General features: G+C 50.4%; 2 protein-coding genes across 3 annotated transcripts; one reads left to right on the plus strand and one right to left on the minus strand.

The window, feature by feature from the left end:
- Positions 1–43: 43 nt before the first annotated feature.
- On the plus strand, positions 44–5,994 carry C5H6orf136 (chromosome 5 C6orf136 homolog). Its single transcript, XM_003807351.7, is given in 8 exon segments — positions 44–348; positions 351–597; positions 600–889; positions 2,589–2,990; positions 3,903–3,991; positions 4,179–4,379; positions 5,543–5,612; positions 5,697–5,994. Coding segments are annotated over 8 exon segments (1,488 nt in total). The 5' UTR covers positions 44–273; the 3' UTR covers positions 5,811–5,994.
- Positions 5,995–6,047: 53 nt separating this feature from the next.
- On the minus strand, positions 6,048–26,040 carry DHX16 (DEAH-box helicase 16). 2 transcript variants are annotated; one of them, XM_003807345.5, is made up of 20 exons: positions 25,614–26,040; positions 23,989–24,236; positions 23,743–23,905; positions 23,361–23,417; positions 18,428–18,682; positions 18,020–18,223; positions 17,750–17,941; positions 15,842–15,952; positions 15,558–15,673; positions 12,968–13,178; positions 12,672–12,770; positions 12,408–12,560; positions 9,876–10,016; positions 9,521–9,683; positions 9,315–9,433; positions 9,122–9,189; positions 8,360–8,522; positions 8,100–8,261; positions 7,631–7,804; positions 6,048–6,265 (listed from the first exon to the last, which is right to left on the minus strand). In XM_003807345.5, exons 1-20 carry the CDS (start codon positions 25,818–25,820, stop codon positions 6,137–6,139), a joined length of 3,135 nt encoding a protein of 1,044 aa, XP_003807393.1. In that variant the 5' UTR covers positions 25,821–26,040; the 3' UTR covers positions 6,048–6,136. The 2 variants fall into 2 exon arrangements, with proteins under 2 accessions (XP_003807393.1, XP_034817587.1); XM_034961696.3 differs by lacking the exons at positions 15,558–15,673; positions 15,842–15,952; positions 17,750–17,941; ... (4 more) ...; positions 23,989–24,236; positions 25,614–26,040 and adding an exon at positions 14,687–15,339.
- Between the last annotated feature and the right edge of the window lie 1,232 nt (positions 26,041–27,272).

Genomic DNA, 27,272 nt, shown 5'->3' on the forward strand with positions numbered 1-27,272 from the left:
GGGGGAGGCTGTAATTTGCGCAAGCGCACTCAGGCAGTCTCCGAGCCCGCGGGCGCAGGCGCGCTTACAGCCGACAGAGCGCTTCAGCCGCTTCCCTCGAGCCTGCAGTGCGCAAGCGCGGGACATCTCCGTTTCCCTCCCTCAGCCCCTTCCCCCCCACCACCCCGCCCCGGCCTCCTTTCCCCTTCACGAAGCCGGCTCCGGGGCGCGCTCACCGCTGTGAGGAGGCCGGAGGTCGGACTCAGGAGGCTCCTTCTCCACTCCCGGAAGATCATGTACCAGCCCAGCCGGGGTGCGGCCCGGCGTCTCGGCCCTTGCCTACGCGCCTACCAGGCTCGACCCCAGGTGAGAGCGGAGGAGAAGCGGGAGGGAGGAGAGGGGGCGGGGAGAGACCCTCCTCAAAGCCGGTGCGTGGGGCGGAGCGCGCGCTGGGTTCCGCGCAGGCGCAGAGACACCCGCCGCCCCTTCCCACCTGTGCCCTGCAGCGCGTGGACAGGCTAGGGGTCGCGGGAGCGGGAGGGAGGCGCTGCCGGGCCTGTCGCGCAAGGACGTCGGTCCTCCCAGGTTTGAGGGCGGTCAGGCGGGGTCAAGGCCAGGCAGCGGGCGCGTCTGCGTTGCGCCCGACTCTCCGCGGTTACCTGTGCCTAGAGGTGATTTGAAGGGCAGGGGCCGAGAGATTCGTAGCCCTGCTGCGGCGCCGTCCCGGAGTTCCCCGGCCCAGACCAGACCCGCGGGGCGCCCTCAGCAGCCCGCCCGTCTTGCACTCGGAGAGCGGTCCTGGCAGGAAGGCCGGCCAGTGTGCACCTGGTTCGGGCCCCTGCGCCCGGGCTGGCAAGATGGCCACGCCCCCAGCAGAGACGGCGCCTCTAGGACACCATCGGGGACCGAGGTACCCGAGCGGTCCGCTCGCCTTCCCTGCAGTGAGACGATCCCCTGGGGGGTTCCTTGGGAGCGGAGGGACTCGGGTGAGGCCTAACTTTGGGTGACCTCCCCTTGCAGTTTCAACGTCGGTAAACCCAGGAGAGTGAAGGCCAGACTTTAACTGTCTCCTGAGGTTGTGTCTGTCATTAGAGGGGCCCGAAATGATAATAGCTTCCATTTATGTACTGCTTTCTAGGTCGCTACGTTTTGTTTACATTCATTATTTCATATAGGCCTCATAACCCAGTGAGGCTTTATTGTTCTCATTTATAGGACATTTGTAGGAAGCGGAGGCATAGGGAATGAGAATGCCTAAAGTTACATGATAGAATTAGAATTCAGATTCCTAGCTTCAGCTGGATATTCTTTTTTGTCTGTACATTTGCCTCGCACACTTAATCATGGAGATGTACAGGCCACAGCATTTAATCCACAGTACAATAAAACCTGTTATTCGTTCACTCATCAAGTATGTCTTACATGATTCTTGCGATAAGAGAGGTGAAACTGCCCCCAGTGTTGGAATCTTTTTTTTTTTTGAAATGGAGTCTTGCTCCGTCACCCAGGCTGAAGTGCATTGGCACCATCTCGGCTCACTGCAACCTCCGTCTCCTGGGTTCAAGCAATTCTCTTTCCTCAGCCTCCCGAGTAGCTGGGACTACAGGCTCCCGCCACCACACCCGGCTAATTGTTTTGTATCTTTAGTAGAGATGGGGTGTCACCATATTGGCCAGGCTGGTCTCGAACTCCTAGACCTCGTGATCCGCCCGCCTCGGCTTCCCAAAGTGCTGGGATTACAGGCGTGAGCCACCGCGCCCGGCCACATTTCTTTAAGATTCCAACACTGGGCCGGGCGCGGTGGCTCACGCCTGTAATCCCAGCACTTTGGGAGGCCGAGGTGGGCGGATTACCTGAGGTCAGGAGTTCGAGAACAGCCTGGCCAACATGGTGAAACCCCATCTGTAACTAAAAATACAAAAATTAGCCGGGCGTGGTGAAGGGTGCCTGTAATCCCAGCTACTCGGGAGGCTGAGGCAGGAGAATGGCTTGAACCCAGGAGGCGGCGGTTGCAGTGATCCGAGTTCGCGCCAATGCACTCCAGCCTGGGCGACAGTGAGACTTCGTCTCAAAAAAAGAAAAAAAGTAAAGATGTCTGCTAGTTTTTGGGAGGTGCCGGTATTTATATCACATAAAACAGTTTGCTCGGCTGGGCGTGGTGGCCCACGCCTGTAATCCCAGCACTTTAGGAGGCAGAGGCGGGTGGATCACGAGGTCAAGAGATGAAAACCATCCTGGCTAACATGGTGAAATCCCGTCTCTACTAAAAATACAAAAACTAGCTGGGCATGGTGGCGCGCGCCTGTAGTCCCAGCTACTCAGGAGGCTGAGGCAGGAAAATCACTTGAACCCGGGAGGCGGAGGTTGCAGTGCTACTGCACTCCAGCCTGGCAACAGAGCGAGACTCCATCTCAAAATAAATAATAAAATAAAATGGTTTCCTCCTGTTTTCAGTAGAGATGGAGATGAATCCATCCCTTTTTTCCTATAGTAATTCCATCCATTCTGTCAGGAGGAATAGGTATTGGAAGCCTGTTGAGCATCCAGGGGATCAAGGGGTGTTAGACAAGTGGATTCTTATCTTTCTCTCTTTTGTTCTTTCTCCTCAGGACCAGCTTTATCCAGGGACTCTACCATTCCCACCCCTTTGGCCCCACTCCACGACAACCACTTCCCCATCTTCTCCTCTATTCTGGTCTCCCCTGCCCCCACGCCTTCCCACCCAGCGTCTTCCCCAGGTTCCCCCACTACCTCTCCCTCAGATCCAGGCCCTCAGCTCAGCATGGGTGGTTCTCCCTCCAGGAAAGGGGGAGGAGGGACCAGGACCTGAGTTGCATAGTGGCTGCCTGGATGGGCTTAGAAGCCTTTTTGAGGGACCTCCCTGCCCCTATCCTGGGGCTTGGATACCTTTCCAAGTCCCTGGAACTGCCCACCCTTCCCCTGCCACCCCGTCAGGAGATCCTAGTATGGAGGAACATCTGTCTGTCATGTATGAGAGACTGAGACAAGAGGTAAGTCAGTGCAAAAGTGGCCTTCATCTACAGTGGGAAGGATGTGGGTAATCCTTGGACGTACAGGGATAGTCAACTGGATTCTTTTTTGGAACCATGAGGCAGGCATAGAAATATATTATAAACATTTTCCTGAGAAAATGATGTTCCAGCCAGGCACGGTGGCTCAAAGTGCTGTAATCCCAGCACTTTGGGAGGCTTAGGCAGGTGGATCACCTGAGGTCAGGAGTTCAAGACCAGCCTGGCCAACATGGTGAAACCCCATCTCTACTAAAAACACAAAAATCAGCCAGGCGTGGTGGCAGACGCCTATAATCCCAGCTACTCAGGAGGCTGAGGCAGGAGAATCGCTTGAACCCAGGAGGCGCAATGAATGGAGATATCTCCATTGCACTCCAGCCTAGGCAACAGAGCAAGACTCCGTCTCAAAAAAAAAAAAAAAGAAAGAAAGAAAATGATGTTCCTCATTTTGGGTTAAGGGAGGTTAATCATGGGATGAGATCTTTCACTCCAAGATGGGAGTAAGGAGGCCTTAAAAATAGAAAACTGGGCCTGGCACATGGCTCACGCTTATAATCCTAGCACTTTGGGAGGCCGAGGCAGGCGGATCACAAGGTCAGGAGTTCAAGACCAGCCTGGCCAACACAGTGAAACCCCGTCTCTACTAAAAATACAAAAATTAGCTGGGCATGGTGGTGGGTGCCTGTAATCCCAGCTACTCGGGAGGCTGAGGCAGGAGAATCGCTTGAACCTGGGAGGCGGAGGTTGCAGTGAGCCGAGATTGTACCTCTGCACTCCAGCCTGGGCGACAGAGCTAGACTCCGTCTCAAAAAAAAAAAAAAAAATTAGAAAACTGAAAAATAGGATTATCTTTTCTTTCCCACTGGGTTGATGCCATCTTCTTCCACCTAGCTTCCCAAGCTCTTCCTTCAGTCCCACGACTACAGTCTGTATTCCTTGGATGTGGAATTCATCAATGAGATCCTCAACATACGTACCAAGTGAGAATTGGGGCACAGGTAGGGCACTGGGGAGGAAAAGCACCCAAAGGTATATACATGACCCTTTTCACTTCCCAGAGAAGTTCCTAGACTGCTTCTCACAGCTGTTCCCCATTCCTTAGACAGAAGCCAGTTTGGTTTTCTAATTCTGCCATCATGAGATTTCTTTCCCATCCCTTCTTCACAGGGGCCGGACATGGTACATTCTTTCACTGACCCTCTGCCGTTTCCTGGCCTGGAATTATTTTGCACACCTTCGTTTGGAGGTTCTACAGCTGACCCGCCACCCTGAGAACTGGACCCTGCAAGCCCGGTGGCGGCTTGTAGGGCTGCCCGTCCACTTGCTCTTTTTGCGGTTCTACAAGCGTGACAAAGACGAGCATTACCGGTAAGAGAGAAATGAGAAAGGACCCAAACTATAATCAGTTCCTTTTTTTTTTTTTTTTTTGAGACGGAGTCTCACTCTGTCACCCAGGATGGAGTGCAGTGGCGTGATCTCAGCTCACTGCAGCCTCTGCCTCCCGGCTTCCAGCAATTCTCCAGCCTCAGCCTCCTGGGTAGTTGGAATTACAGGCACACCATCACACCCGGCTAATTTTTGTATTTTTAGTAGACAGAGGGTTTCACCATGTTGGCCAGGCTGGTCTCGAACTCCTCACCTTAGGTGATCCACCTGCCTTAGCTTCCCAAAGTGCTGAGATTACAGATGATCTAGTCTCCCAGACAACCCTTGACCTATCCTCACTTGACTGTTTAAGGACAGGGATCCTGTTTAGTTCATGTTAATGTTAAAAAAAAAAATAGAGACTGGGTATATTAGAAAAACCTCTGAGCTTCAGTTTCTTCCTATACAGTGCCTAGCACATGGTAGGTACTCAAAATACTTACTGAACAGGCTGGGTGTGGTGGCTCATGCCTGTAATGCCAGCACTTTGGGAGGCCGAGGTGGGCGGATCACTTGAGGTAAGGAGTTGGAGACCTGCCTGGCCAACATGGTAAAACCCAAAAAAATACAAAAATTAGCCAGGTGTGGTGGTACACACCTGTAGTTCCAGCTACTTGGGAGGCTGAGATGAGAGAATCACTTGAACCTGGGAGGTTGAGGTTGCAGTGAGCCGTGATCACATTACTGGACTCCAGCCTGGGTGACAGAGTGAAACCCTGTCTCACACACATACACACACACAAAAGTACTGAACAAATGAAAAGTCCTGTCTCATATGTTGAGCCTTACAACCTGGTAAATTTCTGCCTGGGAGTAGAATCCCAATAAATTGTTAGGCTCAGCCACAAACATTGGATATAAGTTTTTAAACCAGCAGTTCCCAAACTGCTGCACCGTAGAAATGCCCAAGGATCGTTAAAAAATATTGACACCAAACACTCTGATTTAATTGAGACAGGGCACAACCTAAGCACTGAGATGTTTGTAAGTTGCCCAGGTGATCTAATATGTAGCAGAATTTAGGGACTACTCGTTTAAACAAATGCTTGAATTCAGCTTTGGGACCAGTCACCTTCTCCCTCAGTAAGCCTCCCTCTATTCCCCAGGACCTATGATGCCTACTCCACTTTCTACCTGAATTCCAGTGGCCTCATTTGTCGCCATCGTCTAGATAAAGTGAGTCCTAGGTAGGGCTGGGTGGGGTAAAGCGTAGAACATGTGTGTGCCTCCCCCAACTGGCATTAACCTTTCTCCCTGCAGCTGATGCCTTCACACTCACCTCCAACGCCTGTGAAGAAGCTGCTAGTGGGAGCCCTGGTGGCCCTGGGGCTATCAGAGCCAGAACCTGACTTAAACCTGTGTTCCAAGCCCTGATCCTTGACTTTGGAGTGGAGGCAGCACTGAAGACTGCTACGCCCAAGAGAAGGAGGTGGAGGCAGCCAAGAATCTCAGGAGCCAGCTTCCTCTCCTCGTTTCTCTCCTTCCTTCCTTTCCATCTCATGCTGTGTAAAGCTGCTGTGTAATTTAACTTGTAAATAATAAAGTTTAACTGACTATATGAGATAGAATTTCACATATCACTTTCTCTAGATCCCAAATGTTCCCACAAGCTTTATTCCAAAAATAATTTTATTTAATAGGTATTAAATAATGTATAGAAGGAAAAGGAGCTGGTGTCAGGTTCTGTTTACGTCCTTCTCTTACCCTAGCTCTTCTCGTGTTTTGCCTATTTTTTTGGGCATTTTCTTAGCATGGGGATCTTCTAGCTCCTTGGCCTTATAATAATGGGGAGCCACCTCCAGAAGCCAACTGCTCTCAATCTCCAGTACCTAGGAGAAAGAAAAGATCAATGGAGTTCCCTTCTTTCCAACATAGATCTTTTGTTGTTATTTTTTTTTCTTAAATTGAAACAGAGTCTTGCTCTATTGCCCAGGCTGGACTGCAGTGGCGTATCATGGCTCAAAGCAGTCCTACTGCCTCAGCCTCCCAAGTAGCTGAGACTACAGGCACACATCACAGTGCACCATTAATTTTTTGTATAGTTGGGGTCTCACTATGTTGCCTGGGCTGATCTTGGCCTCCCAAAGTGCTAGGATCCTGCCTTGGCCTCCCAAAGTGCTGGGATGGTTTACAAAAATGAGCCACTATGCCCAGCCCCAACCTAGATCCTTACGTGTATGGTCAAAAGTTATCTTTCCTCTTTGACTGCAGGGCTAGGGGTAAAGGTGCCTGGCTCTATTATTATATACCCAAAGGGCAGATACACCTCTGTATGTTATTCAAGATACCAAATAAGCTATTCCCAAGAAAAGTCTAGAACAACATGCCAGGCACAGTGGCTCACACCTGTAATCCCAACACTTTGGGAGGCCGTGGCAGGCGGATCATGAGGTCAGGAGTAAGAGATCAGCCTGGCCAACATGGTGAAACCCAGTCTCTACTAAAAATACAAAATTAGCTGGGCGTGGTGGTGGGCACCTGTAATCCCAGCTACACTGGAGGCTGAGGCAGGGGAATCACTTGAAACTGGAAGGCGGAGGTTGCATGAGCTGAGATCGTGCCACTGCACTCCAGCCTGGGCTACAACAGCACAGAACTCTCTCAAAAAAAAGAAAAGCCTAGAACATAAAGACTATACTCTGTGAGACCAGAGACTCTGCTTTTTCATTATAGCCCCAGCACCTATACAGTAGCCATTCAAATATTTATTGAATAAATGTCTAGTTCTCAGATCTTGGAAGATGCTGACACACCTGTTAGAAAGGATGTCTTTGGGCTGGGCATGGTGGCTCACACCTGTAATTCCTGCACTTTGGGAGGCCGAGGCAGGCATTTGAGACCAGCCTGGCCAACATGGTGAAACCTCATCTCTACTAAAAATAACAAAAATTAGCCAGGCGTGGAGGCTTGCGCCTGTAATCTCAGCTACTTGGGAGGCTGAGGCATGAGAATCTCTTGAACCCCAGAGGCAGAGGTTGCAGTGAGGCTAGATTGCGCCACTGCACTCCAGCCTGGACAACAGAGTGAGACTCCGTCTCAAAAAAAACAAAAAAAAACAAAGGATGTCTTTCTATTTTACCCTACCTTCCTCTTTCTGTACCAGTCCCAGCAACTTAAACCTGGGTTCTTAGCTTGCCAGGACACCATCTCTCTACATAGTCTCCACCTGCGTGGGCACAGGATGTTCTCCTCACCTGTCTCATGAACTCTTTGGTGGTCAAGACAAGTTCGTGGTAGAGCAGCCAGCGTGGCTGTTGCTCAAAGAGGGAGGAGTTGGGATGAATGAAGACTGTCTGCTGCTGTTTCACTGTGCGGTAGCCACTCCGAGTCAACCGTGCCGTGTGGTAAAAGTAACCAGCAGTGATGGCCTAAGGAGCGGGCAGGAAAGAAAATCAATGGAAAAGGCAGACATCTGGGGACCCTAAGAATGCACTACCTTTTTAGTTCAGGCTTCAGGAAAACTAGAGAGGTAAGGAATGCATGAAGAACTTCCCAGGAATGAACCTTCAGTGGTCTGGGGAAGAAAGGGCCCTGGGAGGACACGTCATACACAAGGGGAAGAGGGCATGCTCTCACGCTGGAGGAAATGCTGCATGCCCCCAGAGAAGCTTGCTCCTGGGAAGGTACTGGGGGTGGAAAGCAGGAGGCTGAAGAAATGCTGACCTTGCGTACACGGATATAGTCCCCCTGGCAGGAACTGAGACCAACTTCCACACGTTCTAAGAGCCCTTCCAGCTGTTCCCGCACATCCCGGGCTCGGCGCATCGATCTGAACTGTACAAAGTTCTCATAGCACCACTGGGAAGAGTAACCACTCTCAGCCCACTGGGAAGACAGTTAAAAAGAAAGGAGAGATAATTAAGTATACAGCAGGACTAAAGTCCCCCAGTGTCTCTCATTCCCACTCACCCAAGCCCAGTGACCTGTGTGTAAACATTTAGCAGAACCAGGTGGTCACCGCCAGGGAGAAAGAAGTTGACACGGGCATTGTCAGCATGGACGACCTTGTCCTTTGGTCGGTAGAAGATGGAGTTGTTGACAGAGAGCATGGCAGCCACTGTCAGGATCTCCTCTGAACAGCTGTACCTGGGACAGGAAGGGGAAAGCATGAGTTCAAAGCAAGACACATAGGAACAGATATGGTGGAGTGGGGAGTGATCACTGTGTGATGGATGTTTCCTCATGTGGGGAAGGCTGGTTGGCATAATGGCTACAAAGCAGCCAGCAGATAGATTCTGGCAGCAGCTTGGGGGTCAAGGAGGTAGGGGCCATAGATGAAACACAGTCACAAAGGAGGGACATCCATGGAGGCAGGAGCAGGAAACACTGGGGAATTCTGAGGCTTCTGCAGAAAGTGTGCATTCACTATGTGCATTTGGAAAAGATCTCTGACAGCAGAGGAATGGCATTTAAAGGTCATCCCTCCACAGCTACATCTAAATGTTCTAGTTGGAAACCTTAGGAACAAGTAAGTTCCTCAAGGGGCCGGGCACAGTGGAATCAAGGATAGGATCAAGTGTCTTACCCTTGTGGGCCTCAAAAGGGGGCAATCAGAGTTATCTAATACTTTATTATGTGTTAAGGGATAGTATGATGACAGAAAAAGACAGACAAAGGGGACCCCGGAGACAGAGGAGGCCTGGCCTGTTTGTGTGCTGGGGGCCCGGGTGGAGGCGAGGGCTTACTTCTCAGAGGCTAAGATCATTTTGGACAGCATGGGGTCCACCGGCAGCTCTGCCATCTTTCGACCAGACTAAGGAGAAGAGAGAGAGAGTTGAGCCCAGTCCTCCCTCAGGTTTCCCACTACTACTACAGGGGTCCCTGGAGCCATCCTGACCCCTATCATCCTGCCCCCACCCATGCTGCCCCCCGACTCACCGTGGTGAGCTCCCCAAGGTGGTTGAGGGCTCCCAGAGCATACAGCTGCTCCAAAGCCAGCAGCAGTGTCTCATATGGTGGAGGGTCCAGGAAATCAAAGTGCATTAGGTCATGGATCCCTAGAAAGAGGTGTGATGGATGGAACAGAGTCCTTTCAAAGGACAGTGACTCCAGCCCCTCCCTCCTCTCTCAGGTAGCCCAATCACCTAAGCTCTTGAGCAGCAACACGACATTGCCCAAGCTGGTCCTCTGGATCTCAGGCACTGTGGTTTCCTCAAGCTCGTGCTGATAGGCCCAGGCGGTATACAGGCGGAAGCACTTCCCTGCAGCCACCCGACCTGCCCTGCCAGCTCGCTGATTGGCTGAGGCCTGGAAAGAAAGGGGAACAGGCTGGCTGACAATTTGGTCAGGGAAAAGAAAAAGGCAGTATTTATGCAAGAAATCTGGAAGGATGCAAACTGCTCATCCCGGTTCCCTAGGAAGCCCCCACCCTGCTTCTGAGTTGGACCTTCTCTGTGGGCCATCTCCACCTCCCCCACTCCCATGCATCCCCAGGCTGACCTTGCTGCAGGGTGTGACAGTGAGCGATTCCATGCCTGTGCGGGGGTTGTAGCTCTTCTGCTTACAGAACCCTGGATCCAGCACATAAATGATGCCTTCAATGGTGAGTGATGTCTCAGCAATGTTCGTTGCCACAACCACCTGAGTGATAGGATATGGGGTCACCCAGTGACCCCACCTACCTAGTTACCCAGAAAAAGTAATCTTGGAAAGTTAGGAGTAGTGAAGCAGTTGCAGTAAGGGGCAGGAGCTGAGGGAATTAGTAGTATCCAAGGTCAGGAGCAGGGGACAAGGCCAGAAGACAGGGGACAGGGAAGTGGGGGCTGGGAGTCAGCAGGGCCATAGGAGGAAAGGAAATGGAGAAGAGGATTTAGCGTTTTTTTTTTTTTCCAGAGATGGGAAATGGGGGTGTTCAAGTTCCTGCCCCATCTTCCCCATCACCGCTTTCATCTTCACACAACACTTCCTGTAAGAGCCTCCTAACATGTATCCCTGCTTCTGCTCCTAGCCTCTGTCACATGGCATCCAGGATGGTCCTTTTAAAATACAAACCTGTCACATCACTCCCCATCCTTCAGTGGCTTCCTATCCTACTCTAGAATTCAATCCAAGCCCCTTAAAAGCCTGGATCACCTACCCCGGCTGCCTTTCTGACCTCATCTGCTAGCACTCCACCACCTCCCTCACTCCTCCCACACACTGCTTTGCTCTGCCCAAGTAAGTGCACTCCTCACTGGATCATTTGCATCAGCTATTCCCTCTGTCTGGCATACTCTTCTCCCAGATATCAGCCTGGCTCCCTCCCTCACCTGGTTTGGGTCTCTATTCCACTTTCCCCTTACTGAAGAGGCCCTCCCTACACCCCAAGGAAAATACCTTCATGCCAGTCCTCACTCCCACCCCACAGAGTCAAGTTCTATCCTACTATGCTGCCTTGTATCTCTTCATAGCACTGGCCACAAATTGACAATATGTATTTATGCAACCACTGCTTCCCCGATAGACCACAAGTGCAAGTTTGTTAGGCTAGGGACTTTGTTTTGTTCATCACTGTATCATCAACCCCTGTGTACCTGACACACAGAAGGAACTCATTAAATATTTGTTGAATGAAAGTTATATCTCTGCTCAAAATCCTTTGACTGCTACTCAGCTGTCTAAAGTCCAAACTTCGCCAAGCACAGTGGCTCATGCCTGTAACCCAGCACTTTGAGAGGCCAAGGCGGGCGGATCACTTAAGTCCAGGAGTTCAAGACCAGCCTGGCCAACATGGCGAAACCCCATCTCTACTAAAAATTAGCTGGGTGTTGGCCAGGCATGGTGGCTCACGCCTATAATCCCAGCACTTTGGGTGGCCAAGGTGGGCAGATCACCTGAGGTCAGGAGTTTGAGACCAACCTGGCCAAAACAGCGAAACCTCATCTCTACTAAAAATACAAAAAATTGGCCAGGCGTGGTGGAGGGCACCTGCAATCCCAGCTACTGGGGGGCTGAGACAGGAGAATTGCTTGAACCTGCGAGGCAGAGGTTGCAGTAAGCAGAGTTGGTGCCACTGCACTCCAGCCTGGGCGACAGAGTGAGACTCCATCTCAAAAAAAAAAAAAAAAAAAAAAAAAAAAAAATTAGCTTGGGGTGGTGGTACACACCTGTAATCCCAGCTACTTGGGAAGCTAAGGCACAAGAATCACTTGAGCCTGGGAGGTGGAGGCTGCAGTGAGCCGAGATCTTGCCACTGCACTCCAGCCTGGGCAACAGAGCGAGACTCTGTCTCAAAAAAGAAAAATAAATAAAGTCCAAACTTTCCTGTCATCAATAGGCCCTCCCTAATCTTAGCCCCAAATTGTTTTTAGCCTTGTCTCCTACTCCTTCACCACATGAACCTCCCACTAAGCCTACTAGCTCACACTCTGACCTCAAACATATCTTGGGCCTTCCTCTGATAACTTCTCAGCCATTTTTCTTTTTTGAGATGGAGTCTCGCACTGTCACCCAGGCTGGAGTGCAGTGGCACAATCTCAGCTCACTGCAACCTCCTCCTCCCGGGTTCAAGCGATTCTCATGACTCAGCCTCCTAAACAGGTGGGATTATAGGCGCACGCCACCATGCCCTGCTGATTTTTGTATTTTCAGTGGAGGCAGGGTTTCACCACGTTAGGCAGCCTGGTTTCGAACTACTGACCTCAAGTGATCCGCCCACCTCAGCCTTCGAAAGTCCTGGGATTACAGGCGTGAGCCACCGCACCTGACCTCAGCCATTTCTCTTAAAGGTCCATATCAAATCCCACCTCTTGGCACATCAAGGACTTCCCTTCTCCACTGAATCTATGTGCATACTTTCCAGATCACATATTTGGCTCTCTCTTGGTTCACACCATATTTCTCCTCTCTTCAGTCCCAGGAACAAGGGACTGGCTGCTCCTCAGCTGTGTGCAGCAGTGCGCAGGACTCACCTTGCATGGGGCAGGCACACAGCTTTTTCACTACTAGTAGTGGGAAGCATAGGGGTGAAGAGTGTGGGTTTCTCCAACTGACCTTTCGTGCCCCAGGTGGTGTGGGCTGGAAGATACGGGCCTGCATGTCAGAGGGCAGATTGGCATAAATGGGCAGCACCAGGAGCTCCCGGATTTTGGAGCCCAGGCGGCGGCAGCGATCCTGGAGCATCTCACAGGCAGCCTCAATCTCCTCCTGGATAGAGGGTAGGGAGAGCAGCAGGGGTCCCAGAGTCACAGAAGGCCAACATGCCGGCCCTGTCTTCCCCTGGGATACATCATCCCCTCTCCCCACCATGTCAGGCACCTGTCCTGTCAGGAACACCAGGATATCCCCAGGGGGCTGGGTCACATGGATCTGCAACACAGATACTACACAAGCTTCCAAGTAGTCAGCCTCTGGAGCCTGGAGAGCAGAAAGAGATGGGGTCACAGGAGGGCCACCTGCTTAGGCAAACCTTTCCTCTCCTCCCAATTCAACATACACTTTATCCTAGTTCCCCTTTGAACCTTCCATTCCATCTTTCCCTCCACAGGATAACCTTCTCCAAAGGCCTCAGCTTTTCTGCCACAGACTTAAGCCCATCCTCCCTGAGGGGGCACCTTGGTGTAGAAGATGTCCACAGGAAACCTGCGTCCGGGGATTCGAAACACAGGGGCGTCATCAAAGAAGGTGGAAAAACGGGCAGTGTCCATTGTGGCTGAAGCCACCAGGACCTTGAGCTCAGGTCGGAAGCGAGCAACATCCTTGATCAATCCAAAGAGAATGTCTGTGTGTAGGGTCCTTTCGTGTGCCTCATCCACCATCACCACGCTGGGGAGGGAATAGGAGAGCAATGAGGGAAGAGCGCTAGGCAATGCAGTATCAGACACCAGGGTTAACTGGATGAGAGGGGAGTAATGGACACAAAGAGTTCAAGAATGACTGTTGATGGAGGGGGCTCTAAGGAGAAGTCAGCCATCCCACTTATGTAGAGCAACAGAAAGTCAGAGAAGGCCAGGGCCCCATGATCCGCAACCTATCCCAGCCTCAGCAGACAATAGGAGACAAGATGTAGAGGCTGCACACTGAGGCCAGGACAAGTTAGCAATACCCTCTAGTTCAGTCAAGAGTCTGCTTAGACTCAGCAGCTGCTCTTACTAGAAAAAGTTGAAGGATATGTTTTAGGCTGGGCATGGTGGTAGCTCACGCCTGTAATCCCAGCACCTTGGGAGGCTGAGGCAGGTGGATCACAAGGTCAGGAGGTCGAGACCAGTCTGGCCAATACAGTGAAACCCCGTCTCTACTAAAAATACAAAAAAAATTAGCCAGATGTGGTGGTAGACGCCTGTAGTCCCAGCTACTTGGGAGGCTGAGGCAGGAGAATCGCTTGAACCCGGGAGGCAGAGGTTGCAGTGAGCCAAGATCGTGCCACTGCACTCCAGCCTGGGTGACAGAGCGAGACTCCATCTAAAAAAAGAAAAAAGAAAAAGTGGAAGGATTTTTTTTTGAGACAGTCTTGCTCTGTTGCAGGCTGGAGTGTAGTGGCATGATCTCAGCTCACTGCAAGCTCCGCCTCCTGGGTTCACGCCATTCTCCTGCCTCAGCCTCCCGAGTAGCTGGGACTACAGGCGCCTGCCACTGTGCCTGGCTAATTTTTTGTATTTTTAGTAGAGACGGAGTTTTGAGACAGAGTCTTGCTCTGTCGCCCAGGCTGGAGTACAGTGGCACGATCTCGGCTCACCGCAAGCTCCACCTCCTGGGTTGCGTTCACGCCATTCTCCTGCCTCAGCCTCCTGAGTAGCTGGGACTACAGGTGCCCGCCACCACGCCCCGCTAATTTTTTATATTTTTTAGTAGAGATGGGGTTTCACCGTGTTAGCCAGGATGGTCTTGATCTCCTTACCTCGTGATCCGCCTGCCTCTGCCTCCCAAAGTGCTGGGATTACAGGCGTGAGCCACCGCGCCCGGCTGATACGTTTTAAAGGAAAAAAAAAGTGGAAGGCAGGGTCCCTTTCAATAAGGGTGGGCCAGCAAGGCTGACTGGGGGTAATAGACCTGAGCTGCTGTGATTCAAATAGCCTAGAAGCTCCTGGTGTCCTGTGGGACAACTGCTGCTGGCATCATTCTTGACTGTTTCTTCTTTTGGAGACAGGAGCAAGTTAAGCCTTTCTACCCCAACTCTCACAGGACTCTGCATGCTCCTTGGTTTCCTCCTCAGTTATGTGCATGACACCTTCTTTCTCTTTGTTCTTTGGCTTTTCTGGGTGGCAGCCAAGTCCCAGGAACTCATCCCCATCTTTCACTACCCACCTCCCTGACCTCAACATTTTGTGCCTAACCCTAACTGTGATGGTGAAGTCCCCAGCCATTCCACAAAGCAGGCTGGCTCGATGGGCAAAAACATCTGCATCAGACACTCTTGCGCTGGCTGGCTTTCCATGGGTTCTTAGAGATTTTTTGCAAGGGATATGAAGGATAAAATCCTATCTGTCCAATTGCTCCACTGTGATCTTCCAGGACCAGAAATTCACAGCCTCTGAAGAGTCAAAAAGGCACATATTGTTCAGCTGGCCTGACCCCACTCCCATTACATTCATGAATCCCTTTTCCCCCTCAACACATGTTTAACCAACCCCTGCTTGGCCATTTCCAGCACTAAGAGCTCATTATTCACAGACCAAGCTACCCAAGACTTGTGTGGAGGGCCAAGACCCAGGATCCAACCACTCTGACAGGCCCTGCAATCTCCACCACTCTGAGGGTTACTCAGCCATTGGTATTGAGTTGGAATCTGTCTCCCTGTAACCTCCCCATGGCTCCTAGCTATGTCGTGTAGGGTCACATAAAACAATCTGATCCTTCTTTCCATGTAACAGCCTTCACATATTTAGAGGGAACCAGGATGCTTCCCATTTCTCCCTCTGAGCTGAGCATTCCAAGTGTTTTCAAATGGTCTTCACACGGCATTTCAAGTCTCGGCAGCAATGCTCTGCTATCCTGGTTGTTTTCTAAACCCTGGAGATGAATGGGGAAAGAAGAGGCTTTCTCTACAATCTCTTCTGTCCTCCAGCCCCATCTCCGTGGTACCTGGAGGTCAGTTCAAGGACCATTTGAACCACAAAGATTCAAGAACGGGTGGATTAATCAGAAGACAATGGCTGACTTGGCTGGGTGGGAAGAAGGGAGAGAAAGGCCAGAGATTAGAGATACCTGTAACTCGCCAGGTCAGGCTCAGAGAGGAACTCCCGGAGAAGCATCCCATCTGTCATGTAGCGGAGGACAGTTCGCTCTGATGTGCAGTCCTCAAAGCGGATGCTGTAGCCAACCTGGTCAAGGGAACCATTAGCAACCAAGTGTGGGCTGGTGTGCCCTGAAAGGAACTTGGGGAAAGGTGAAGTGGGGCAGCACCAAGACTTCTGCTGTAGGGACCTGAGGGAACTGTAGACTGAGTCACAGACCCCAGACTCTACCCCCCAGTTCCCTAGAAATCTCACCTCATTCCCAAGCTTCACACCCATCTCCCGGGCCACTCGGGCGGCCACACTCATGGCAGCCACTCTCCGGGGTTGGGTGCAGGCAATCTTCATACCCTTGTTTGTATAACCCTGAATGACAAAGAAAAAAGAAGAAGTTTGCCCTTTACTAAATATGCACCCTGGGACCAGGTACATTTCAGAGAAAGAAGTTGTAAAAACCAGGCAGGAGAAAAGGAGGAAAAGACAGATGCTGAAAACCAGAAAAGAAGGGCAAATAGATAGGATGACAGACCTAGGGCCCTCAAAGGGGGTCCTCACCCAGCTCTGGGTAATTAAGTTCATGACTCTGCTAGACTTGAGCTGGAAAAGAACAGATTAGCTGAGGCAGAGCCAGCTAAGGTAAAAAAGCAGGAAGGCTGGGCACAGTGGCTCATGCCTGTAATCCTAGTACTTTGGGAGGCTGAGGTGGGAGGATGGCTTGAGCTCAGGAGTTCGAGACCAGCCTGAGCAACATAGTGTGACAAAAAAATTAAAAATTCAAAATTTTGGCCAGGCACAGTGGCTCACACCTGCAATTCCAACACTTTGGGAGGCCGAGGCAGACGGATCTCCTGAGGTTGGGAGTTCGAGACCAGCCTGGCCAAAATGGTGAAACCCCGTCTACTAAAAATACAAAAAATTAGCCGAGCATGGTGGTGCATGCCTGTAATTCCAGCTACTTGGGAGGCTGAGGCAGGAGAGTCGCTTGAACCTGGGAGACAGAGGTTGCAGTAAGCCAAGATCATGCCACCGCACTCCAGCCTGGGCAACAGAGCAAGACTCTGTCTCAAAAAAAAAAAAAAAAAAAAAAAAAAATTTCAGGCCAGGCACAGTGGCTAACACCTGTAACTCCAGCACTTTGGGAGGCTGAGGTGGGCAGATCACGAGGTCAGGAGATTGAGACCATCCTGGCCAACATGGTGAAACCCCATCTCTACTAAAAATACAAAAATTAGCTGGGTGTGGTGGTACGCACCTGTAGTCCCAGCTACTTAGGAGGCTGAGGCAGGAGAATCACTTGAACCCAGGAGGTGGAGGTTGCAGTGAGTCAAGATCGCGCCACTGCACTCCAGCCTGGTGACAGAGCAAGACTCCACCTCAAAAAAAAACAAAAAATGTTTAATATGGGCATGGTGGTGTGCACCTCCCAGATACTCAGGAGGCTGAGGTGGGAGGATCTCTTGAGCCCAGGAGTCCCAGTTTGCAGTGAGTCATGATGGTGCCACATCACTCCAGCTTGGGCATCAGAGCAAGAGCCTGTCTCCAAAATAAGGCAGGGGCTAGGCACAGTGGCTCACACCTGTAATCCCAGCACTTTGGGAGGCTGAGGTGGCTGGATCACTTGAGGTCAGGAGTTCGAGAGCAGCCTGGCCAACATGGTGAAACACCATCTCTACTAAAAAATTAGCCAGGTGTGGTGGCGCATGCCTGTAATTCCAGCTACTCTGAAGGCTGACGCAGGAGAATTCCTTGAACCCAGGAGTCAGAGGTTGCAGTAAGCCAAGATCGCACCACTGCACTGCAGCCTGGGTGACAGAGCAAGACTCCGTCTCCAAAAAAAAAAAAAAAAAAAAAAACTAACAAAAAGGCAGGAAAATAGTCCTTTAACTCCTTGTTTTTTGGCCACATTGGAGCATAGGGAGGTCCACATTTACACACGTCTCACTCCACCTATCCATCTACCCGTCCTTCCAACCTGAATGAAATGAATGCAGGAAGTGAGAACAGAAATGTGAAAAGGGTATGGTCTTTACTCTCAAGAATTTCACAATTTAGTGGAAAAGATAGGTAAGTGACTACTAAAAATATAATGTAAAAGAAGCTCTGACAGGAATGAGGACATTGATGCCAGGTGCCCTGGCAAGCTGAAGGGTGAGATGACTGTACCTCCTCAAAGAGATACTGCGGGATCTGGGTGGTCTTCCCTGAGCCTGTCTCGCCTTCAATGATGAGGACTTGGTGATTTGCAATAGCAGCCAGGAGCTCCTCTCGAAATGGGAACACTGGGAGGCTGCGGCGGACGGCCTGGATGGACTCTTTCTGCTGGGCCTGAGTTGAAGTGGGTGGAGCTGACGGCTCCTAAGGAAAGAGAAGGAGGTGTGAGCTAAATAGCTCGCTTCGGGTCCTCCTCAGAATGTCTCCCAGCTCCCCTCTTACCTCATCACCCTGGAGCTGAGTGGCCCGGACAAACTCAATGGTCTCCTCCTCCTCCAGCACCAGTTGATACTTGGGCTCCTGAGAGGCAGCATCTCGGGCCCCAAACTTCAGGGACGCTGCCCCAAGCCGCGCCTCCTCCCAGCGCCGCTGCTCCTCCCCAGGGGCTCCTGATTCCTCCTCCACTAGATCCACAGCTCGGGCTGGCTACAGAGAGAGGGGATATGTGAAGACTCAAAAACAGGATGTCCTCTCTGCCCTCTCCCCTCTTCCCATTACTACCCCCGCCCACTGCCCATTGGGAAAGGCAAGGCAAGAAAGGGGATGACCCACGTGTTGCCCAATCCCCTGAAGCCTTCCCCACAACTTGTCTTGGGGACCAAGGCTGAAGCAGACGCCGCTTCGCCTCACCTGTCCTCGGGTTTCCTTGGGCATGTGGTAGCGATTGGTGGCCTCCAGCTTCTCCTGCTCCCCAGCTGCCCGGTACTCCCGGGCGAGATCCCGCACTCGCCGCTTATATTTGAGCTCCTGCCGCTCGTGCCGGCTCAGCTCCACGTCCCCAAAAAGGAACTCCTCATCAGCCAGCTCCGCCTCCAGGTCCTCAAGCTTCTCTCGCTCCCGCTTAGCCAGGTACTCTCGGCGAGACTTCTTCCGCAGCTCAGGGACCTGAGTTGGGAAAGGACAGTCGAATCCTCATCTTGCTGGAGGAGCAACCCCTTTCTCTACCAATCCCTACAAGGGAAAAATCCCCTGACAGGCAGGCATGAGAACCTAAGGATGCACCCTCTACCTTCCCTCTGCAATACACAACCAAAACAATGACATACTCAAATCTGGGCCTCTTTGGATGCTACATGCTGACCCCACATCGTATCTTCCTGCAGCAGAATCCAGCTGGAAAGTCCTCTTAGGCAGCATTATCATCTTTGTTAATATAGATACACTAGGGAGATGTCTGCGTAGCTTATATTTTACTCTTGCCATTTTATTCAAATTAGTGGAAAGGGGGAAAATAAAAGGCTAATCCAGCATTTAGAAGCACAGGACTCAAACCGAAAACAATTCAGACAAAGATAGAAACCAGTGAGGGGGCCAACAGGAGGCAATCTTCAGCCCCAGTTAGATGTTCTTTGGTCTTAAACAGAATGACTGTAGTTTGAGGAAGGGAGAAAAACTGATTATAAAAAGTTAGGACTACAGCATCAGAGTGTTTCTGTAAGGCAAATGTAATCAGGGATGTTTGGCTTTCTGGTACTAACCTCTCTTCACCATGCTGTGTGTCACTTAGTTTCTACACATTTACCTTTGATACAAACTTTTCAGGACACATTATGGATGACAGCAGAAAACTGGCAATAATCTATAAGGCCCTTTCCTGCCAGGAGTCCTCCCACTATGACATCATCCTCTCTGTGATCACAACTTCCTCTACTGCAAGGTCAAAGCCCCTCTGGTGGCTGGGTGGGCGTGGTGACTCACACCTGTAATCCCAGCACTTTGAAAGGCTGAGGCGGGTGGATCACCTAAGGTCAGGAGTTCGAGACCAGCCTGGCCAACATGGTGAAATCCCGTCTCTACTGAAAATACAAAAATTAGCTGGGCATGGTAGTGGGCACCTGTAATCCCAGCTACTCGGGAGGCTGAGGCAGGAGAATCATTTGAACCCGGGAGACGGAGGTTGCAGTGAGCTTAGCTCACGCCATTGCACTCCAGCCTGAGCAACAAGAACAAAACTGCATCTTTAAAAAAAAGCCCCTCTGCTGTTCTACCCTTAAGGGGCCTGGTTCTATTTAGTTGCTTGGCTTTTCTTGTTTGTTCTGTAAAGACTTAAAATGCAGTTTATGATCATGACCTAATCTGGGTACCACAGTCAAATATTCCTTCCATGGAAGAGACAGATAGATTTTTTTTTAATATGGGCAAAAAATCAGAGCCATTTGAGCATTAAAAAGAATAATGTGAGATTATAAAATACTGAAAAATAAAAATTCATGAGTCCAATGTGACACACACAAACAAAAAACAAGGGAAAAAAATCTGTCACCAGTGAAATGACTGTTACACCAAACTCCTTACTCTAAAAATTCGTATTTAAAAGGAAACAAACATTTACCCTTTTTAAGAAGGAACTGTAGCTTGTTCCTAGTTGTTGAGGAAAAGCTCTTCTTTATAGACAAATTCTAGCCAATACACGTAACAGGAATGACAGAATCAAAAAATCACCATTTCGGCCGGGCGCGGTGGCTCACGCCTGTAATCCCAGCACTTTGGGAGGCTGAGGCAGGAGGATCACGAAGTCAGGAGATCGAGACCATCCTGGCTAACATGGTGAGACGCCATCTCTACTAAAAATACAAAAAATTAGCCGGGCGTGGCGGCAGGTGCCTGTAGTTCTAGCTGCTCAGGAGGCTGAGGCAGGAGAATGGCATGAACCCAGAAGGCAGAGCTTGCAGTGAGCCGAGATCACACCGTTGCACTCCAGCCTGGGCGACAGAGCGAGACTCTGTCTCAAAAAAAAAAAAAAAAAAAAAAAAAATCACCATTTTGCAATCCCCAATAAAAATAACATGTTCAGGAAAGGATTACCAGTGGCTTCTAAAAGCATTTGATGAAAGGCTATTGGTAGAAAGGATATTAATACTAATAGATAGATACACAACTGGATAGTATGTCCCCGTGATATGACATAATATGAAGTGCACATCACCGCCCAAGAAGTGTTCCTGCCACAACTGTTTAATCTGAGTGTCAACAAGCTTTAGACCCAATTCCTGCTTTAAAGAAAGCACAGGGCAGAGAAGTACTTAACACCACAAGATAAGAATCAGGCAAATCCAGAATGTAGGACACTGCAAGGTGAGACAGACAGAGAGAGAAACAAACTTAACATCTAAGACCCAAATGCAATGCATGAACCTTGACTGCATTCTTGTTAGGAAAAAGCAGTCATTAAAGTTATTTTGAGGGTAATGAGGGAATCTTTTATTGTAGAGAGATCTTAGTCGATACATAAGAATTACTGTTCAACTTCCTGACTGTGACAAGAGCATTCTGATTTTAGAGGACAATATCTTTATGCTTAGCAGGTACACACTGATGTACTTAGAGATAAAACGCCATGATGTCTAAGACTCTTTTAAATGGTCTGAAAAGAAAAAACATACCACATTTACAATTACAATGCAAATACTACCCATAGTATTAACCATTTTTCAATCTGAATAGTGTCTATGAGTGTTCTTTGTTCTATTCTTCCAACTTCCCTATGTGCTTAAATATTTTTGTAATTGAAAAAGAAAAATTACAGCTGGGCACAGTGGCTCACGCCTGTAATCCTAACATTTTGGGAGGCCGAGGGGGGTGGATCGCCTAAGGTCAGGAGTTTGAGATCAGACTGGTCAACATGGCGAAACCCCATCTCTACTAAACATACAAAAATCAGCCAGGCATGCTAGTGCATGTCTGTAGTCCCAGCTGCTCGGGACGTTGAGGCAGGAGAATCACTTGAACCCGGGAGGCGGAGGTTGCAGTGAGCCGAGATCATGCCACTGCACTCCAGCCTGGGCGACAGAACGAGATTCTGTCTCAAAAAAAAAACCCGAAAAATTAAATTCAGGCCAAAACAGTAACATCACCACCACTACAACTGCACTGAGATGTCCCAGAAGCCTAACCACAGTCAATTTCAGGAAGAGATATGAGATAAATTGGTCAGGAGAGACCTGGGAACCAGTAGGCCATTCTTAGAACTCCAAAAGTTGGCCGGGCACGCGGTGACTCACGCCTATAATCCCAGCACTTTGGGAGGCCGAGGCAGGTGGATCACCTGAGGTCAGGAGTTCAAGACCAGCCTGACCAACATGGAGAAATCCCATCTCTACTAAAAATACAAAATTAGCCAGGCGAGGTGGCTCATGCCTGTAATCCCAGCTACTCTGGAGGCTGAGGCAGGAGAATCGCTTGAACTCGGGAGGTGGAAGTTGCAGTGAGCCAAGATCATGCCACTGCACTCCAGCCTGAGCAACAAGTGCAAAACTCTGTTTCAAAAAAAAAATAAATAAATTTTTAAAAGTAAAAAGGGCCAGGCGTAGTGGCTCATGCCTATAATCCCAACAGTTTGGGAGGCCAAGGCGGGCAGATCACAAGGTCAAGAGATCAAGACCATCCTGGCCAACATGATGAAATCTCCTCTACTAAAAATACAAAAAATTAGCCGAGTGTGGTAGTGCAGGCCTGTAGTCCCAGCTACTCAGGAGGCTGAGGCAGGAGAATCGCTTGATTCCTCCACCAGGGAGGCACAGGTTGTAGTGAGCTGAGATCGCACCACCATACTCCAGCCTGGCAACAGAGTGAGACTCCATCTCAAAAATAAATAAATAAAAATAAAAAATAAAACAAAACAAATAAAAAGAAGGCTGGGCACGGTGGCTCACGCCTGTAATTCCAGCTCTCTGGGAGGCCAAAGCAGGTGGATCACAAGGTCAGGGGTTCGAGACCACCCTGGCCAACATGATGAAACCCCATCTCTACTAAAGGTACAAAAAATTAGCCAGGCGTGGTGGTGTGCGCCTGTAATCCCAGCTACTCAGGAGGCAGAGGTTGCAGTGAGCCGAGATCGCATCATTGCACTCCAGCCTCGGTGACAGGGCAAGACTCCATTTCAAAAAAAAGAAAAAAGGTAAAAAAAAAAAAAAAAAAAAAAGGAACTTCAAGAGTCTCAAAATTCTATTGGGGTATTGGGGAATCTAAGTGTGACTTTACTTGACAAGACCAGGCCTTTGGAAAACAGCTTACCCTACCCAGTTCCACACCATAAAAAGTCCAGTTTATGAATTACAAGGGCTCTGTCCCTGTCCAGTGAGAAGACACAGGGAGATCACAAAGCCACATAAGGGGTGCAGGAATTAGGTGGTGGGAAGGTATTTGGAGATGGTGTGCCTAAGCTGAATGGTCAGCACATCCCTGTACAGTGGGACTGCTGCCCTGCCCTTGCCCTCCAGCAACCTGCTTGACAACATTCCAGCTGCCTCATATCTCATTAGGACTCAGGAATAGGGAAAGCTCACAATTTCATTCACTAATAGAGTATATTTGATCCTAAAGTTAAGAGTCAAGGAGGACTTACGGGTAGCCTCCTTCCCCCTACAACTTAAGAGGGATCCTTCCCTCAACAACATAAGTCTATCCTCAGCTGGCTCCTAACAACCAAGCCCCTCTTCTAGAAACCTGACCACCCCATCAGCATCCACACTGTGCTTCCTCTGTATCCTCTCTCCCTATACACTCTATCAGAAAGTCTTTCCTTTTGTCTTCTGATCTTGGCTCCCTAGGCCCTGGGACTCACCATGGCCTTTCGGTCTTCCTCGGCCATCTTGAGGCGCTTCTGAGCCTCTTCATAAGCCTAGAAGAAAAAAAACAAGAATGTAGGGGTGTGAGGCCAAAGAGCCCCCACACTGACAGCTGCTCCCCTCTAGAATCACAAGGATCATTCAGATGCACCCTAACACAAAAAATGTCCCCTCTCAGTGAGGAATCTCTCTGATTGCAGGTACAGCAGACAGTTGTCTTAGCCACAGGATGCACAGGGCTTCTCTCACCACAGAGGTGAACATCTCACTAGAGACAGCCCCTTGTCTTCCCAGAGATCACTATCTCGGCACTCACAGCCAACCTCAGATTTCACCCTGGGATCTTGGGGATTTACAGAACATGCTGCTCCTATTCACCTTCTTGTCTGACCGTTCCAGGACATTTCGAGTCCGATCCTTGTCCCGCTGTCGAACCCGCTCAGCAAAGGCATCACGCTCCTCCAGGTCCTGAAGGCGTTCACGCTCTGTCCGTTCCCACTCATCTTCCGACTCTGGCTTCTCTGTCTGCTGTTTACTCCCCCTGCAGCCCATCCAGGGGATTAAATAAGGGCATAGAGAACACTTCAGCCTGCCCCATCCTCTCTCACCCTGCTTCTGACTTACCCTGTTTTCTTCTTCCCTTTCTCAGAAGCCTCTTCCTCCTCTTCTTCCTCTTCTTCCTCACGCTTCTTCCTGAGGTGTTTCCGCTTTTTACGTTTCTTCTGGAGGCTGCTTCCAGCCCTACTCACAGTCTCCTCACTGCTCTCTTCACTGTCTTCCAGTAACCTATAAGATCGGTTCTTCTCCAGCAGGGCCCGGGCCTCTCGCTCTGCTGCCCGAGCTGGCTTTTCTACCACTGCCTTTCGTGGTACCTGTCAGTAGAGGGGAAGATAAGGAGGTCTGAGCAACTCCTGATCTCTGCCCTCCCACTTAGCTCTGTTCCTAATTTAAGCAATTACTTAGTCTTTCCTGCCCCCGCCGCCCGGCCCCACTGCCAGGCAATGGCGTGATCTCGGCTCACTTCAACCTCCGCCTCCCAGGTTCAAGCAATTCTCCTGCCTCAGCCTCCCAAGTAGCTGAGATTACAGGCACATGCCACCACGCCCGACTAATTTTTGTATTTTTAGTAGAGATGAGGTTTCACCATGTTGGCCAGGCTGGTCTCAAACTCCTGACCTCATGATCCACTCGCCTCAGCCTCCCAAAGTGCTGGGATTACAGGCATGAGCCACGCACCCGGGCACAATTACTTAGTTTTAAACCAGCTAACCAGCATTCATTCTCTTTCTTCCTCATGGCTTCACCCCATCTTCATCATCCTGAATGGGGTTTTTTATTTTTTTTTACAGACAGGGTTTCACTCTGTCCCTCTTGGGCTCAAGGGATCCTCCCACCTCAGGCTCCTAAGTAGCTAGAAACACAGGTGCACACTACCACGCTCAACTAATTTTTAAATTTTTTGTAGGAAGGTTTCGCCTGGTTGCCCAGGCTGGTCTCGAACTCCTGGGCTCAAGTAATCCTCCTGCCTCAGCCTCCCGGGGTGCTGGGATTACAGGTGTGAGCCACTGCACCCGGCCCCCTCTGTTAATTAAACGACTGAAAGGAAGTTCAGAAGATGAGGGGGGCCGGGCATGGTGGCTCACGCCTGTAATCTCAGCACTCTGAGGGGGCTGAGAGAGGATTGCTTGAGCTGAGGAGTTAGAGACCAGCCTGCGCAACACACCAAGGCCTCATCTCTAAAAATAAAAATAAAAATAAAAGATATTAGCCGGGGGTGGTGGCGCGCGCCCGTAGTCCCAGCTACCTAGGAAGATGAGGTGGGAGGGTCGCTTCAGCCAGGGAGGTCGACGCTGTAGTGAGCCGTGATCTTACGACCGCACTCCAGCCTGGGCGACGGGGCGAGCGAGACTGTGTCTCTAAAAAAAAAAAAAAAAAAAAAAAAAAAGAAAGAAAGAAAGAAAGAAATGCAGAAACTAAGATCCCTACTGAATCGCAATCTGCATTTTAACAAGAGCCTTGGATGCATGTTAAGAGTTCGAGAAACACCGTTCTATTGCGCTTAACCCGACACACCTAAGCCCTCCTCAATCTTCTCCACTGAGCTGGGCGTCCAGCAGCTAGCACAGTACCTACGCGACAACGGACAAAGAATAAGTGCTTGTGAACTGAGCTTTCTTAACTTCTCGATGGACCGTTAGGCCAGCCTCACCGGGACAAATCACAGGGCCCCTCCCCACCCCTGCCGACACCTTGTTCCAGAGTCTCAGGGCGAAGTCCCGGGCCGGCCCACTGAGATCCAAGGTATCAGTGTCTCGTAGGCGCTGCACGAACTCCTCGGCCGAGGTGCAGCGCTGTGCGGTACCGATCAGAAACTGGGCGACGTGCCGCTCGCTCAGCCCCAACACCGAGTGCAGCTCGTCCTGAACCCAGCGCTCCAGACCCGCCGGCGTCGCCATGGCGACTCACGCTCCCTGCTCCCGGCCCTGAAGCGTCGGGCAGCCGCGCTCACTGCTGGGCCGGTCAGAGGCCTGGAGCCCTCGGCTGGAGCCTCAGCTTCGCAAGTCAGCTACCTTGGGACCTCTAGGATCTTCCGACATCCCAAAGCTGTCTTCCCGTACCGCGGAGCCCGGAAGGGGCTGTACTTTTTCGGCCTCTAAGCACTACGGTGGCCGAGCGAGTTCAAACCTCGCGGAACCATACCTGAAAACTCGGGGTAATTCTTTTTTCTTCATTTCGCCTCTATCCAGTTTCTCTGACGCCCCCTGATGGTCAGTCTGTGAGTGCTTCGCTCACGCATTCATTCAACAAGTGAAATTAATTTAATGGATGCCTAATGTGTGCTCATTGCTTTCCGTCCCTGGGATATAGCAGAGGACAAATCAAAAGTTCCTTACCAAATTTACATTTTGCGGTGGGGAAGGGACAGGATACATAATAAAGAAAGTATGGAAATTTTATAGAGCCAAAAACTATACAAAGTAAGGGAGGACTGAAATTCTATTTCAGATTGGAAGATCGGGTCCATGCTCATAAAACATATTAGCATTGTTGGCCGGGCGCGGTGGCTCATGCCTGTAATCCCAGCACTTTGGGAGGCCAAGGCGGGCGGATTACCTGAGGTCAGGAGTTCGAGACCAGCCTGGCCAAGATGGCGAAACCCTGTCTCTACTAAAAATATAAAAATTAGCCGGGCGTGGTGGTGTGTGCCTGTAGTCCCAGCCACTCGGGAGGCTGAGGCAGGAGAATCATTTGAACATGGGAAGCAGAGTTTGCAGTGAGCCGAGATCCCACCACTGCACTCCAGCCTGAGCAACAGAGGAAGTCTCCGTCTCAAACAAACAAAAAAGTGACCTTTGCTAGGACTGGTTTGCCTGCAGCAGGAGTGAAGACAGGTCAGGTATAAGGGAAGACCTCTAGGCAGGAAGAAACTGGGGAACTGGGGAAAGTTGTTAAAGACAAAATCTCCAAACTAAGGAACAGGCAAACTGTGTTCTGCATTTTTGCTTAACAGCTTGAGAAAATCACTGATGGCTGCTTATTTAAAAGTAAGCAAGACCAGGTGCAGTGGCTCTTGCTGTAATCCCAGCACTTTGGGAGGCTGAGGCAGGAGGATATCTTGAGACCAGGGGTTTGAGACCAGCCTGGGCAACAGGGTGAGACCCCGCCATCTCTACAAAAAATTAGCCAGGTGTGGAGGTGTGCACCTGTAGTCCCAGCTACTCTGGAGACTGAGACAGGAGAATTTTTTTTTTTTTTTTTGGAGACAGAGTCTCGCTCTGTTGCCCAGACTGGAGTGCAATGGCACGATCTCGGCTCACTGCAACTTCCGCCTCCCAGGTTCAAGTGATTCTCCTGCCTCAGCCTCCTGAGTAGATGGAATTACAAGTGTGACAAGCACATGCCATCAC

The sequence above is a fragment of the Pan paniscus genome, chromosome 5, assembly GCF_029289425.2.
Source record: "Pan paniscus chromosome 5, NHGRI_mPanPan1-v2.0_pri, whole genome shotgun sequence".
Classification (NCBI taxonomy): Eukaryota; Metazoa; Chordata; class Mammalia; order Primates; family Hominidae; genus Pan; species Pan paniscus.

Coding starts and splice junctions, on each gene's coding strand:
- DHX16 (XM_003807345.5), bottom strand. CDS start 25,820: ATGGCGACGCCGGCGGGTCTGGAGCGCTGGGTTCAGGACGAGCTGCAC. Junction 23,906..23,988: donor AAAGGGAAGAAGAAAACAGG/GTAAGTCAGAAG, acceptor GATGGGCTGCAG/GGGGAGTAAACAGCAGACAG. Junction 18,224..18,427: donor CCAAGGAAACCCGAGGACAG/GTGAGGCGAAGC, acceptor CTCTCTCTGTAG/CCAGCCCGAGCTGTGGATCT.